Source organism: Sinocyclocheilus anshuiensis, unplaced genomic scaffold (assembly GCF_001515605.1).
Source record: "Sinocyclocheilus anshuiensis isolate Anshui unplaced genomic scaffold, SAMN03320099.WGS_v1.1 scaffold1891, whole genome shotgun sequence".
Taxonomy (NCBI): Eukaryota; Metazoa; Chordata; class Actinopteri; order Cypriniformes; family Cyprinidae; genus Sinocyclocheilus; species Sinocyclocheilus anshuiensis.
In genome coordinates, this window is record NW_015549560.1 from 586,842 (window position 1) to 602,106 (window position 15,265).

The 15,265-nt window shown below is 36.0% G+C and overlaps 1 protein-coding gene across 2 annotated transcripts in view; it reads right to left on the minus strand.

The window, feature by feature from the left end:
- The window catches only part of kiz (kizuna centrosomal protein), a 68,405-nt gene extending 53,459 nt beyond the window's left edge, over positions 1–14,946 (minus strand). For both annotated transcript variants that reach the window (XM_016445187.1, XM_016445188.1), the window contains exons 1-6: positions 14,161–14,946; positions 13,225–13,287; positions 12,111–12,273; positions 10,580–10,660; positions 7,153–7,714; positions 6,877–7,024 (exon numbers count right to left, since the gene is read on the minus strand). In XM_016445187.1, the coding sequence (XP_016300673.1) occupies positions 6,877–7,024; positions 7,153–7,714; positions 10,580–10,660; positions 12,111–12,273; positions 13,225–13,287; positions 14,161–14,225 (1,082 nt within the window). In that variant the 5' untranslated portion in view covers positions 14,226–14,946. The remainder of the gene's footprint in view (positions 1–6,876; positions 7,025–7,152; positions 7,715–10,579; positions 10,661–12,110; positions 12,274–13,224; positions 13,288–14,160) is intronic.
- Between the last annotated feature and the right edge of the window lie 319 nt (positions 14,947–15,265).

Consider the following 15,265-nt stretch of genomic DNA (forward strand, 5'->3'; position numbering starts at 1 on the left):
ATATTTTTTAATGTTTTATAGTAAAAATGCAAATGAACTGACTTTTATATGTGCATTCAATTATATATATGATATGACAGGTATTTTTATATTTAGATTATATAACAGTTTATTCGTTTTCAAACGTTCCATTTGTAGGTGATGTGTATATATTTCCATTATGTTGAATATACAGCATAAATAGTATATTGTATATATACTATAAAATGTATATATACTATCCGCCTGAGCCTTCATGACGCCAACACTTTCATTCTTCAGAAAATTCTATGAAGTCAAGAAATAGTTGAGTCTACTGGGACTTGGGGTCAAATCTCCCGAGGAGAAAATTGCTCCCTTAAAGCATTATCTAGGATTAGGACAAAAGCTCAAGGGATATAGCTGGAGTATTTAGTATAAATCTTAAATCACATTGTCCTGGAGGGTTATAAAGTTGAAATTGATGCATATCATTCCATTCTCTTTTTCAAAAGTACTGTCCATAACCACAGGAGCATGTCTTACGAAGGGGTTCAAGGGACAACACATTGGCAAATCTTAGCTGTAATCTTGAAATCCACAAAGTGTTTTTTGTCCTGTAGATGAATACTATTAAGTGGAGATAGATACATTTAGTTTGACTAATATTTTTAAACCGATATGTATTTATTTATTTATTGGCAGTTAATCTATAATCGGTTCTTCAATATGTTATTATAATATCAGGGCAAACGATAAGCACTGCCATTTACTGGAAACAATAATGTTCACATAAAGTTAGTCACTAATTCATTCTGAAATCAGAAAGCAATACAATTAGATATAACTATACAATAATTAGATATAAAAAAATATAATAATAATAATAATATAATAATGAAGTCAAGAAATAGTTGAGTCTACTGGGACTTGGGGTCAAATCTCCCGAGGAGAAAATTGCTCCCTTAAAGCATTATCTAGGATTAGGACAATAATGTTGGATTCGGGGTCCGAGCCTTACAAGGTGCTCTAAAGTCACAACTGAGCCCCACTGAGTGAGGTTGCTTGCTGCAGAACCCCAGTTCATTATAGCTGTACACCAATGTGCACATGTACACGCATTCCCATCTAACAAAACCACACACAGATAAATGATCTCCCAGTTGTTGTGGTTATACTTTTTGCAGAAACTCTACTACTGACTGTATTAGCTTTCCCTTTTCCTAACAGCTCTACAATTCAGTGATTTCAACATGCTTAATACAACATGCTTTTTATTTTTTCTTTCATTTTTTTTTCTTTTGTCTTGTTTTCTAATAAAACTAACCAACCATCCTTAAAACTTAAACAGTACTTTAATGACAAATCTAATTTTCCTTGATTGTTTGACATAAGAGATTTTTGTACCCTCTGTCAATGTCCTCCTCAGTATAAAAAGAACATTTATTAAATCAAGCTCCAAAATTGGCTCACTTGGAGGTTGTGAAATCTGTGACATCACAAGGGCATTTGCATGTGACTGACTCAAATGCAAGACATTAGTGCTGCAACCCAGTTATCCGTCCGAAATAGAATTCGAAATTAGAATTAATGTCCCAATTAGAAGTATGTTGAAATGAGCATTCCAAAGGTACCCGGATGGTTGACTACTTCCTGTAGAAAATTGAAGTGCAGATCCATGCATACTCTAACAGCTAATATTGCTCAAAACCAATTGCTCATTGATCTAGGATTCAATTAGAACTGCAAACACGCATAAAAAGTGTTTAAAAAAACTACAAACATGGTGGATATGCTAGACCGTTGGACAGGTAGAGAAAGGGATTTGAACGATAAATGATCAATATATAACCTAATGAAAATATTTATTTAATGTTATACGTGTTATATTTCATCTGCAACAACATTGTGAACTTTTATAAAGATACGTTTGGTCATTAACTTTTAAATGCATCATTCAGACACATGAGGAGAGTTCTCGGCATGATTGACCCGCGACTGGCAGATCAACGTGCCTCTTCTTTTCTCTAAAATACGGTAGGAAATCAAATTAAACAATGTGGATGATGATAACTGTGACAATATGATTGACAGGGCAATTTAAACGCTGATAGAATGCACGAAAAGCCTGGAATGCACTACACAATTTTCTCCCCGATTTTCCGCTGATTTACAGTCTGGAGAAGTTACAGTCTAGTTGCAAAAAGTCAGAGCCAGTCTGCAGATTTCAGTTGACAGATTTAATAGAAAATCGTGTAGTGTATGATGGTCATAGACTCCGATTTATTAGCTTCAGACTTTGATTCCATCCAGTCGGGAGGATATCAAACATGTTTTAATGTTTTCAGACGGTTTTAGAACAAGTTTTCATTTGTCATGCGTCTCCTACAGTGTTGGGAGTAACGCATTACAAAAGTAATAATATTACAGTAGTATATTACTTTTTGCTGTAACGCAGTAATATAACGCATTACTAATACAATTTGGGTAATATTATTACTCGTTACAATCTCAGTAACGCAAGTTACAACAACATTTTAACTCAAAATTAAGTGGTGAATTTACCAACACCGCAAAACAGCAGCAGAGAAAAAAATTCCGCGGGTAAAATAGTTTGTCTATTTCCTGTTGCTGGAATTAAATGGATGACTGCAGAGACGGATTCTACATTTGTGAGATGGACATACTCCTGTTATTTTCAGTTTATCGGAGAAAAGGATAAGAATGCATAGTCAGGTGCAATATGTGCGACACCAAACTCTCAACATGGAGAAATAGCACGAGTTATCGGAGAGAGCTGCGGGGTCGGAGAAGAGAAAAAAGGTGGCGGACGAGCGCAGACAAGCAACAAAAATAAGTTTAACTAAAAATAACAAAATCTGTTTTTATTAAATCATAGTCTATAAAAATGAATGAATATGCGAAATATTTGACTTAAATAGCCTAATTAACAGATTAACAAAACGAAAGGAAAAGACTGAGACATGTGCTGCTGAGTTTGGTTCATAGGCTATTTGTGTGGCGCAGCGCTCTACGAAAGAAAGTCCACGGAAAGGAAACCGAGATGACAGAAATAAAAGTAAACACGTTGCAGTTTCGAATTAACTCTATGACCAAAAATGACGGAATATTTTTTTGTTGTTTGTTTCCGCTGTTCGATCGCGCCAGCGCCTCACGCACACACATACAACATTGCAAATGTTGCAGCCTGTTCATTATCAGAATAAAATACAGTCAACCAAACATATAGCCTAGATACACTGGGTAATTTAAATAGTGCATACTGCGTAGTTACAATCCATGCCGTTCAGCCTGAGCTCAGGCCAAACACACATTTGCTCATGTGAGGAGGATGTTTTTTAAGCTAAGCCTGGTTTACATAATAAATAATAGTTTTGCATTCAAATACATCGCAAATATGGACACATTTAATTGGATTAATGCCGAATGAGAGAGGTAGGCTGCGCGAGAACGCCATTTGCTTTCAGTTTTGCATTGAATTAGCCAGCCTAATTTGTTTTGGCTTGTTTAGCAACTTATATTTTTCATTCTTGTTTTCTTCTGAAACCATTCAAAATAGCCTATAGGTTAGGTATTGTGTTTATTGTTTGTACATGATAATTTCACTTTATTTACCGGTGTTATTTATGAATGTAATAATGCGATTTGTGCTTATCCTTTTTAACCTAGACTACAACGTAACATTAATGTAGACCTACATTCTTGTTTTCTTCTGAAACTGTTCAAAATAGCCTATAGGCTAGGTAGGCCTATTGTGTTTATTGTTTGTATATTATAACATTTAGCTTTATTTACCGGTGTTATTTATGAATGTAATAATGTGGTTTGTGCTTATCTGTGTTTAACCTAACGTAGACCTATACTGGTATCTAAATATGATTTTATAATTTTATGCTATATAGACCTACCACATTACCCTCCACTAGATGTAGAATGAGCAGCAATAAACTACATTTTGGCATTTTGTAATACTTATGTGGATATTTTGGTGAAAGTAACTCAAAAGTAGTGTAACGCATTACAATTCAGAGACAGTAATATTGTAATGTAACTAATTACTTTCAAAAGACAGTAACTAGTAATATATAATGTATTACATTTTGGAAGTAACTTGCCCAACACTGGTCTCCTAGCAACAAGGTGCACATTTCTGCATCAGTCTGTTGTGATTGGAACAACTTTAAAGTCTTGGGCTGCGTCCAAATTCGCATATTATCCGTCCTAAATAGTATTTGAAAACAGAATTGGTATGTCCCAAATCGTAGCATGTTAAAAAAAAAAAAAAGTGTATGCCAAAGATTCCCGGATGGTCTACTACTTCCAGTTAGAATTTCCTTTGTGACTGTTTACAAAGTCGGTAAATGTATGATGCCTAGCGTTTTAAAATCTCTTCAGATTTTAAAAGTTGTGTAGTGTATTCCAGCTTTAACTAATTAAAGACACAGTTATGACTATGTCCCAAAGCTTGCTTACTATTCTGCTACATACTCAAAAGTATGTACTTTTTATGCACAAAAAGAGTACATACTTTTAGGGCCTAGTATAAGTAGGCGAATTGGGATACAGCATACTGCAGGTGTGTTCGACTTTAATCGCACAGCACAGACTGATCATGTATGACATCAAAGTACCGCAAGAGTAATTCAAAAGCATACAGAGATGTCTGCTCCCTATATCTCTCCATGGCTGTCATCCACAGATCGGTCTGTGCAGTGCAATTTAAAGGGGTCATATGATGTTGCTAAAAAGAATATTATGTTGTGTATTTGGTGTAATGCAATGTGTTTATGCGGTTTAAGGTTAAAAAACACATGATTTTTCACATAATGTACATTATTGTTTCTCCTCTATGCCCCGCCTTTCTGAAACGCGTCGAATTTTACAAAGCTCATCGGTCTGAAAAGCGAGGTGTACGCTGATTGGCCAGCTTATCCAGTGCGTTTGTGATTGGCTGAATACCTCAAGCGTGTGACGGAAATGTTATGCCCCTTACCATATTGTGATGCCGTGTCCCGGCGCGATGAGACAACACCAATAAAACTCATTACAAATGAGGCATTTGTTGCATCCAGTGGGGACATAATTACTGATTATAATGACTTATACTGTCTTTTTACGCGTTGCATAAACATAAAACCATGTCTGCATTTGTGATCTGAGAAAAGACAAACCACAAGCGCTACTCTACACTGCTCAAAACTCGCGTTTGAATCGTCAGTGGCAAATTCTTTAAATATAAAAAACGTACTTACAGTCTCCACGACATGGCGGCAACAACAATACTACAGCGAGAATAAACGTTACGCCTTCTTTCTTTGCGTGAACATTTGGGCGGTGTTATGCAAATCTTCCCACACAGTGACGTAGACATGTGGGGGCGTGTTTAAACGAGGCGTTTTAGGAGGGCGTGGACAAGTCTTAACTTTTATAAAGAATATCTCTTTCTATGCACGAACAGCTTGTAACACTCCAAAGAGAAAGGAAAATTTGAAATTGCATCATATGACCCCTTTAAGTCGGACACACCTAGTGACGATTAGTTTACATCATCACACCACTGGCCACACCCACTTGCTTTTAGTCAACTAAATAGCTGGCACCTGGCTACACCAATAAATAGAAAAAGCAAACAGAACCCATTATAAGTACTGACGCTGTCTACACTGTATACAGTATACAAATGAGCATTCAGTTTATGACACACGCTTGAGCTACTGCTGACAATAGGACAAACGGAAGAGTACAGGAGCGTTAGCTTTGACTCGTCCTGTTTAAACAACATGTTTGCGTCTGTACAGCCTTCAGAAGGAAGCATCAGGAACAGTGGATAGGTTATTTTTAATGGCATCCCAGATATCATCTGAGGATTATATGTTTGTTTGGAACATTTGACTGCAGACTGTTTTACAAACGAAGCAGAGTGTAAAAAAGAGTTCACAAAGAAACTTTTGTTGAAAGATGAAGTAGCCATTATTGCATTGGATCTGACAGCATGTGCAATAGTGGTGACAATAATATTTTTTCCCATGTAATTGCCTTTCCAGGCAATTAAAGCGTTAAAAGAGCCGCATCCTTAAAACAGATCATTTCAGACAGAGGATCATTTTGGCTACAAATGACTGTTTTCGTTTTTTTTTTATGAACATTATAGGTGAACCTCAAGGAACATATTTATATATATATAAAAAAAAAAAAAAACTTTAATCTTGTTGCAGGGATGTTTATAAATCAGTTTATAAAACTTATTTGTAATTAATCTGGGCATGCTAATGCAATAAAGAAATGTTTTAGCAAACCTTAAATCTCAAGAACATAATGGCATTTACATCTAAATTTAAAGTCGGTGTGAAATACAAATTCAAAATACATTTTTGTGAACGATTCTTCCATGTATGTTTTTTTCTTTTCTTTTGGACCTCATAATGTTTAATCAAAATGATCAAACTCGATCTTCCAGTGAAAACGACACATTTCTCTCTGCTGACGTATGCCGGACTTCTTAATCAGTCTGCTTAAACTTTGGCCCTCCACAAGTGACCGCATGTTTGCATCTATTTTTGAAGTTTCAAAAGTTGTCCCAAGTTTCAAAATCCACTCAACAGAACCAAGTTCCTTGCCCTACATTTATTCTTTTTTTTGATAAATGATTTCACTCATTGCAATTTCCATTTTTTTGTGACTTACAAATCACAACATTTCTTCTAGAGTAATAATCAGAGGCATCTACAGAACAGACAAGCGATAACTTAGATTAGAGAATACAATACTGTGATTGCATCGATAATGAGCAATCTATTTTGGAGTAGCAAACATTCAGTAGGGCCAGTCTTTGGGTCCATAGAGTTTCTGGCTGTGTTCAGAAGGAAGAAATTAGTCATACAATCCAAGCAACTGTACCTGTTGGGGGATTCGAGAGAGTGAAGCCTTCCAGATTCCTGTGTGTTGACCTGCTTGTGTGTGCCACCTTTGGTTTGAAAGGGTATTACACTTTGCTCTTGAATTACAACATCTCCTCTCAAAGCGTGATGTCTGCTGTTGGTGTCATCTGAAATGTGTAGATGATTATGTATAATTCTTAAAATGGGCTAATCAAAAAAAAAAGTGTCACGTCATATCAATAAATCTGCTTAATCACAATGTAGAATTGCAGTTAATTAAGCAGAAAATTCAAACCTGAAAGATCTTGATGTCTTGGCGTGGAGTCACCTTCCTCATCCTCACCTCCAGAGTTCATGTACTGTGAGGAATCTCTTGGATCAGTGGCATCTGGGGAAGGACTGCGGTTCAGATACCGCTCTAATGACACAATGTCTGCAGGCTTCTTCGCGGTCACAGATAGAGAGGACACTTCAGCTTCCTTCAGGGTCGTGTGAGGTGAGTTTAGTTCTTCACATCTATGCCGCTCTCCTGCCCTCTGAGAGACGTCCCAATCAGACTCCATCTGCTTTTCACGCACGTCACTCAAATGTCTCTCCTCAAGGAAATCACCTGAGTTTAGAATGTCATCAGATAAAATGACAATGCCACTGGCTTTTAAAACATGGGAGTGCATACAAAGGCCACTTTGTAGAGGAGAGAGTGAAGGATGATTAGGTATCAGCTCTGTCTGAGATGGTGAACGTGTGGTTGTGACACCATCATTTCTTGATGAGCCGTTGGAGGTATGGTGACCCGTGAAGATGACAGCACTCTGTGATGATCCCTGTATGCTGGGAAGCTGGAACCTGCTCGGGAGCTGTGCAAGTCAAACAATATATGGTGGATGTAAGTAATTGAAGACAGGAGTTAATGGCAATTCACGTAAAAATTTAAATTTTACCTTTATGTTGTTCCAAACTAAGACTAAAACCAAAACCATAAAGAACTATTTTATTACTTGAAATAAAACAATCATTAACCAAAATACATATAAAATATACTGTATATTTTAAATATTTAAATAAAATATAAAAACAATTATTTCAGCCAGTTGCCAGCATTACTTATTTTTGTTTGGTTTAAGTTGAAATAATTAAAATAAACTAAATAAGCGAATAATGAAAACTAAAACTTTATCAAATCTAGAAACTTCAACTTCTATTTATTTATACAGCACATTTAAATGCAACTTTGTTGCCCAATGTGCTTCACAAACATTAAGAATAAACATCAAATACACACACATAACTTACAAATAAAACAGACAATTGTAAGGGTTCCCATAATCTAAATTTCCCTACTTCAAAAGCCAGACTAAAAAAATGTGTCTTCAACTGAGACCTAACAACCTCTATAGAAGGAGCCTGCCGAATATAAAGGGGGAGACTGTTCCACAATTTTGGGCCTACTACCGAAAAAAACGATCACCTTTTGACTTCTTTTTGGACTGCGGAACAGCCAACAATGATTGATTTGCTGATCTTTCTTAGACCCTAAGAAAAACGTTAAATAAATAAATAATAATAAAAAATGTATTCAAATATTAACAAAAACTACAATAGTATATCAATAGCTCTAAAATAGCACACCATCCAAACCTATGATTTTCTTTTTTCCTGTGGAACACAACATATACGTAGCAACCGGTTATGACAGATTTTGAATACTGTACACAAGTCATGTGCAAGAATCTCCTTTTATGTACAACAGAGAAAAGAAAGTCTTATGGGTTTGGAAAAACACAAATGTGAGAGAATTTTTGGGTAAGCTAATATTTTAAGGGGAATTACAGTAACCCTTTGAGGCATGTCCTTTTGAATACATATGGGAAGAGTTTCTGAATATTTTGACTAATGTAAAAAGTTAAATATTTTTCAAATATATCTGTAAAATTGTGATATACTACTTTTCTATATTCATGAAAATGAAAGAAAGTAAAACTGCAGACAACAAAAAAAGGTATGTCAAGAACACTGAGTCAAGAGGTTTAAAAAGTGAAAAATTAATTGGGTGGTCAAGGATACCTTATTGCCAGCAAGTGGGAGCTACATTTCTGATATATCATTCTCTCATGCTTTACTTCCACTAGTCCTTGGCCCCAAAACCCAACCTTGACAATTCAGGTTACAGTGGCTTCTTTTCAAATAAACTTTAATCAAAATATTTCAAGGTATCATTTTTGTGGCTTTTTACAGACTGACTAGGATTTCTTTGGTCAAGGTTAGATTTTCTTCCAACTGTCTGTTCAGCTGAGTGCACTGAGATCAGTGGCTTAACTTTTAATCTTATTAACAATCCTCTGCTCCTAAACTCTGTTTCATGACAGAAATACTGCACTACGGAGGAAGAGTGCCGGATGGGTACAGAAAAAAAAAATCAACTCATAAAAAAAAACAAAAAAAAAACATGGCATCTGTTTCTTTTCTGATAAGGGTCTTAAATACCAGCCTGTTAGCTGCTTAATAACATCCACTGTAAACCACGCAGTCTGTCTGGCAGATCCAGTGTAGAAGTAAAAAAAAGAAAGAAAGAAAGGAAAAAAGAAATGGAGTGAGAGGAAAAGTTAATTTCTTGGCTGAGTGATTCCATCGCTAGCTGCAGGGCAAAGTAGAAAGTGTTTCGCTAAAGTAGCAATTGATTCTTCTATCAATCTGCGGCACGCGCCAGCTCTTCCAAGGAATATATTAAATATGAAAATCATATCCCGTTATCATGGCTTCCCAGCTTTCAGGCTGGTAAGCTCCCCTTAATGAATGCTGCAGCCTCGGGGACATGCACGCAGCCAGTGGTGACGCCTATGCATAATGGAGTGATTCCTCCCATCTCTGCTCATTACAATATCGGCAGGCTGGAGGGAGGGGGGGGGATTTGGGAGGGGTGGGATGCGGCACAGTCACAAGTGACTGCTCTAGACGGAATGCTCTAAGTCATTATAAGCTGTCTTCCACATTTCATCCAAGAGAGCTCGAGTCGCTTGAAGAGAGGGAAAGCTACAGCCACAGGCTTGAACTACATCGTCAGTGTGGGCAAAGCAGCTAGGATTAGACACCTGCGGCACTACAGATACGACGAGAAAAATGGACAGCCTCACGACCGCCGCCGAGCAATCTACATAACAGCGACTTTTATTCGAGGGACTGACAGAAAGAGTTTGGACGCATATTGTTTTAGCTGTCACACACATGACGTGAAATAAACACTGCAGACCATCACAAAGAAAAATGACACACGGTCAGTTGGATTGCATTAGGGGCTTCTGCAATACTCTTTCCTTTACTCTTTTTTTCCTCATTTTAAATAGCCTTTTAAAATGTGTAATATCATTTTGTTTTAAGACTGTGATACTCCTTTGTTAAACCAAAGCAGTCATTTGAAGTCATTTGAGCAAAACAGTAATTACTTCAAGCACTTTCCAATTTGCTTTTGATTATAAATTAATTGTGGCCTTTGAACACTGATACCCCATATAAACTGTCAAAAGTGTCTCCTGAAGAGGGAGGCTGAGCTGAATAATGGTTGTGGTATTTTTCTCTACAACTCTCAACTCTCTTCTTTTGAAAAAACGACACACTTCCATTGGATCCCATCACAGCACTGCAGTTTTATCAAAGGCACACAGATAGCTTTGTAAATTCCCCACTGAACTGTAATTTCCATAGATGACACGATCATTTTCTCTTACCTCGTCCGCTTCTGATTCCCCCCTGCTCCCCATTTTCTTCCGGTCTTTCTTCAGTCTGGTAATATGATTATTGTACTCCAACTGAAATTAATTCAAGTCAAATCATTACTAACATAGATTATTTTCAACAATGTAAACGACTAAAACATTTTCTTATAGAACTTACAGTTTGTCCTAGTTCTTAAAACAAACAAACAAAAACCTCTGCAGTGACCTCAGTTATGAGACAAGTACACAGGAAATTACAATTTAATCAAATCCATAACCTCCTTTTTTCATTAAATATTACAAAAAAAGAAATGGAAGAGAAAAATATGTTTATGCCCCTAAACGTAGCACTAATCAGTGTGTGTATTCCATTGTGAGTGTCCTAAATAGTGCCTGCCAAAGGCTCTTAATCAGTTTGGCGAGTTAACCAACGGCAGAGATGAGGGCACTGGGATTACCTCCAACCTCCCACTTCATTCTCATAAGACAATGTCTGCACTCCCAAAAGGGACCAGAGTAACAAACCATTTTCACCCATTTAGACGTGATAACACAGCTACAAGCAGACAAATCTTAGCACTGTTAATATCTGGGTGGAGAAGAAAAAACATCAGCGAGGTAAAGAGAAAGAGTGTTTTAGACTTGAGCGTGATGTGTTGAGGTCATGGTGTGAATTTGAGCAATTAAGTAATAAGGATCAATTTAGTGTAATAAAAATCAAAGTGATATTCCTTGATTGGCAGTTAGATTAGCAGGTATCTCTTCCAACTGTAATTCAAAGCAACCATTGCAGCAACAAAAAATATAACAAACACACACACACACACACACACACAAAAAGTAGGAAAACGGGTTCTTTTCACAAAAAGAGAAATTCAGAGGCACTTCAATATCTGAATACAGGGCGATTAATTTGTGGTGGAGTAATTAAACAATTTGTCTAATTTGATATTAAGCTGTGGAGCACTGTTCAGTTTTAAGTGACAATCTGACAGAGCTGTTGTTTTCTTTTTCTCACTTGTGTGCAGTGATAAATGAGTGCTGGAGTGTTTATGATTGTTCCCAAACAACAAGTGCGAATGTTTAAACACTGGAAGACAATTAGACAGACAATTACAGGATTATGGCAATGGTCTAATTGAGGCTCAGAATATATGTCTGGAGAAAAAAAAATCAGTGCCTCAAAAGTTTTTGGAAATACAAAACAAATATTCAGTCTACACTAACATTTTTGGTACTGAGCAGCTGTCATTTGGGTCACTGCATGTCATGGCAAGTATAACACACAAGATTTCACATTTCATTTCACGTCTATGATCAGAACAACGCAAACATGTGTTTTGACATGAGAATAACGCAAAATAAAATACAACCAAAACACAGGCTGGGCTGCCAAAGTGACAGTTTGATTTGATGTATTTGGTCTAAACCAAATCAAACGTAAATATTCAATGATAAAAACGGTGAAATATGCACAACAATACTGTTTTAAGAAGCGCATATGATGAATATTGGGACAAATGAAGCTGCCCAAGGTTGTTACCCTCTTTTGAAGTAGCCTGCTACAATCAATGGAGAATTCTTTCATTTTTGATGCCAAGTTCTCCACATTTCCAAGAAGCTCAAGGTTGCGTGTCTTTGCTTGCTGCTCTCTCTCGCGCAGCTCCTTGTAATAGCAGCGCATCTTGGCACACTTCAACTTAGTCCTGTGAGCAGGAGACAGACATGAAACGGACAGCTTTGCTACTCTCTCTCTCTCTCTTTTTGAGAAAAGGCTGCACTGAATTTGTATTTATGGAAATAAATAGAGACCCGTTACAAATAGGTCAAACATTACTATAAATAGGTTAATGCTAGCTTATTAGTATAACTAATTGCTCGTCACTGTGCATAGTACAAGACAAACTAAAACACTGCATATGTGTCAAAGGCCACTTTACAGTAGTACTAATGGATTCTCCACAGCTAAGATGGAGTTTTGTAACTAGCAAAGGGCGAAAATGGATAATGATGGCTGAAATTTTAAAATGAATGATAAATGCCGATCTACTAAATTCTCACACACCCTTGACCATCATGGCCTCATATCAAAATTCTTTATTTTTATAAAAGCATTTAATCGAGCCATCATCCTGTTCTCAAGCACTTAAAAAGAAACAGATGACACAGTAAGTATCACCAAATCATCAATGAGTGAGTATACTAGTTTACTTATTTGTCCTAAAAATAAACATTTTTACTGGAGAATGCCTATTATATCTGTGATACAGTAAATAAACTAAAGTAGCATCAAAAGTTGTGTCACTAAAATACAGACAATACAATAATAAAAAATATATAAAAGGAAAAAAAGACAAATAATTACTCAAAGTAAAACAAATGAAAGCACAATAAATACAATACCGTAGTGAAAGAAGATAAGTATTTCTTTTCTGCCCTGAAAACTGTGCTGTATGAAGCAATGCACATCAAAACACATTCATCGAGTTATCAGCATTTTTGTCTAAATATATACAATGATTTTATTTTAATGGGTTCTATATGAATACTGGTGAAGGATAAGATAAATTATAATATATTTATCATTTAGGTTTCTTGATAAGATATGTACTATTCATATCTTTTTGTAAGGTTCGAAATAATGTTTTCATACTTACAATCTTTCCTCTGATCTTAAGTAGTCAAGCAATATTTCTTCCAGCTCATGTCTCCTCCTCTCACTAAATACAGAGAAAAAAAATAAACAAATAAATAAATAAATAAATCTTAATACACCTGCAGCTTTCAGAGTTCATGTGTAGTATTTAAACAATTTGTATTACCGGTATAATATATAGCTTAAATAGATCTTATTAAATAAATAGTTTAAACAAGTTAAACCAGGGAGGTTAACACATATACTAACTTTATAATACGGCATTCACCTTTAAGTATAACTTCTTCTCACAAAAAAGAGAGCGAACAAATGTTGTGATATACTAAATACAATAATCTGTGAAGGCCAAGTTAATTTTCGAACTTATTTAATGCTGAAAAAAGACAGACGAGTAAACATATGACATACTAATTAGGGATGTAACGATTTGAAAATTTCATATCACGATTATAGTGACCAACGTTATCACGATTATCAATACTATCACGGTTTTGTTAAAATTTGATGAAAATGTTCAAAAAGAACTGATACACACACTGAACACATTTCAATAAGTTTTATATTTGAAAATCAACAAACAACAAATACAATTAGCAGCTATATGCACTTTTTTTAGCGTAAACATTAAATTAACATTAACATGAAGCCCTAATAATAATAAATCACTTATATATATATATATATATAATTGATCTCACTACCGCACACAGATTATTAATAAAGTATTTGTTATTTTAAAAGCTATAACGAATCGCTCAGCGCACTCCCATTGGTTATCGCTCTCGCGCTAACGGAGTTTGAAAGCTACATTTCGGTGAGCGCTGAAATCTACTGCGCTGCCTCATTCAAGGCCCACTTAAATGTCCTAATGTTTATTCGAGACAATACATCATCTAGTGTGTCTAAGCTGAAAGAAAAAAGTGCACTGTGCTCTTACCGTTCGTGCATGCTCTTCTGAATATTCCCAATCTGGTCGAAATACTCGGTGTTGCAGAAAGCCATGACGCTAGCTGTTTTGACGCTTTGTTTACAGTGGTTACCAAACGCACCGTTACCCTGGAGACCGCGCGAGCTGGTTGGCTGAAGGGCGCGAATTTCTCTCAGGCGATGCTTCTTCTTCTTCTTCTTCTTCTTCTTCTTCCGTTTTTTGGCGTGTTACATCCTGTGTGCATATCGCCACCTACTTTTGCTGTTATGCAGTCATGGTTTATTTATCAATTTATTCCTTGTTTTTGCTTTTCCTGTTCTTACACACGTATATACACAAATATTCCTACTTAAATAATTATTCGATGCTCCATCCCATTCCTTCTCCCCAGGCTCCACCTGGCGCTGCGTGTTCAGCTCCTCCAGACTAAATCCGTGGTCCCCTAAAGATCCAGAATAGAATAGAGCATCCGCATTCTATATTTAAATCCTTTCACTTAACCCAGTAGTATATATGTATTTTATTAATATCCTGTATCCTTCTCTATCTCTGTTAAACTCATATCCTAATAAGTATTCCAAATCCTTATTTACCTTACCTTTTTTGTTTAAATATGATATTAATTCCTTTCTTTCTTCATCATACCTTGTACAATTATATATTACATGCTCCACTGTTTCTTTCTCCCCACAATTCCCACATAGACCAGTCTCATGTATTCCAGTTATGAACAGTGAAGCGTTCAATCCCGAGTGTCCAAGTCTCATCCTAGTTATTATAACCTCTTCTTTTCTATTTCTACCACTTAATCCATAGGAGTATCTTTTCCAATGGTAGAACAAAATTCTCTCCAACCTTCTCTCTTGGCATTCTTAATCGTGTTAGCTGTGTTAGCTCTTGCTTTCTTGTATTCCACCAAATTACTTATATTCATAATTTTCCTAAGTTGTTTAAATGCCTTATTTCTTTCTTCTATTGCTTTACTGCACTCTTCTTTCCACCATGAAATATTTTTATTTTTCTGTCCTGCATTTCTTTGTGGTATATATTTTGTTGCAGCTTCCATTATTAAATTCGTAATAGAGTTGCAAAATGTTTCTACTGAATCTTCTAC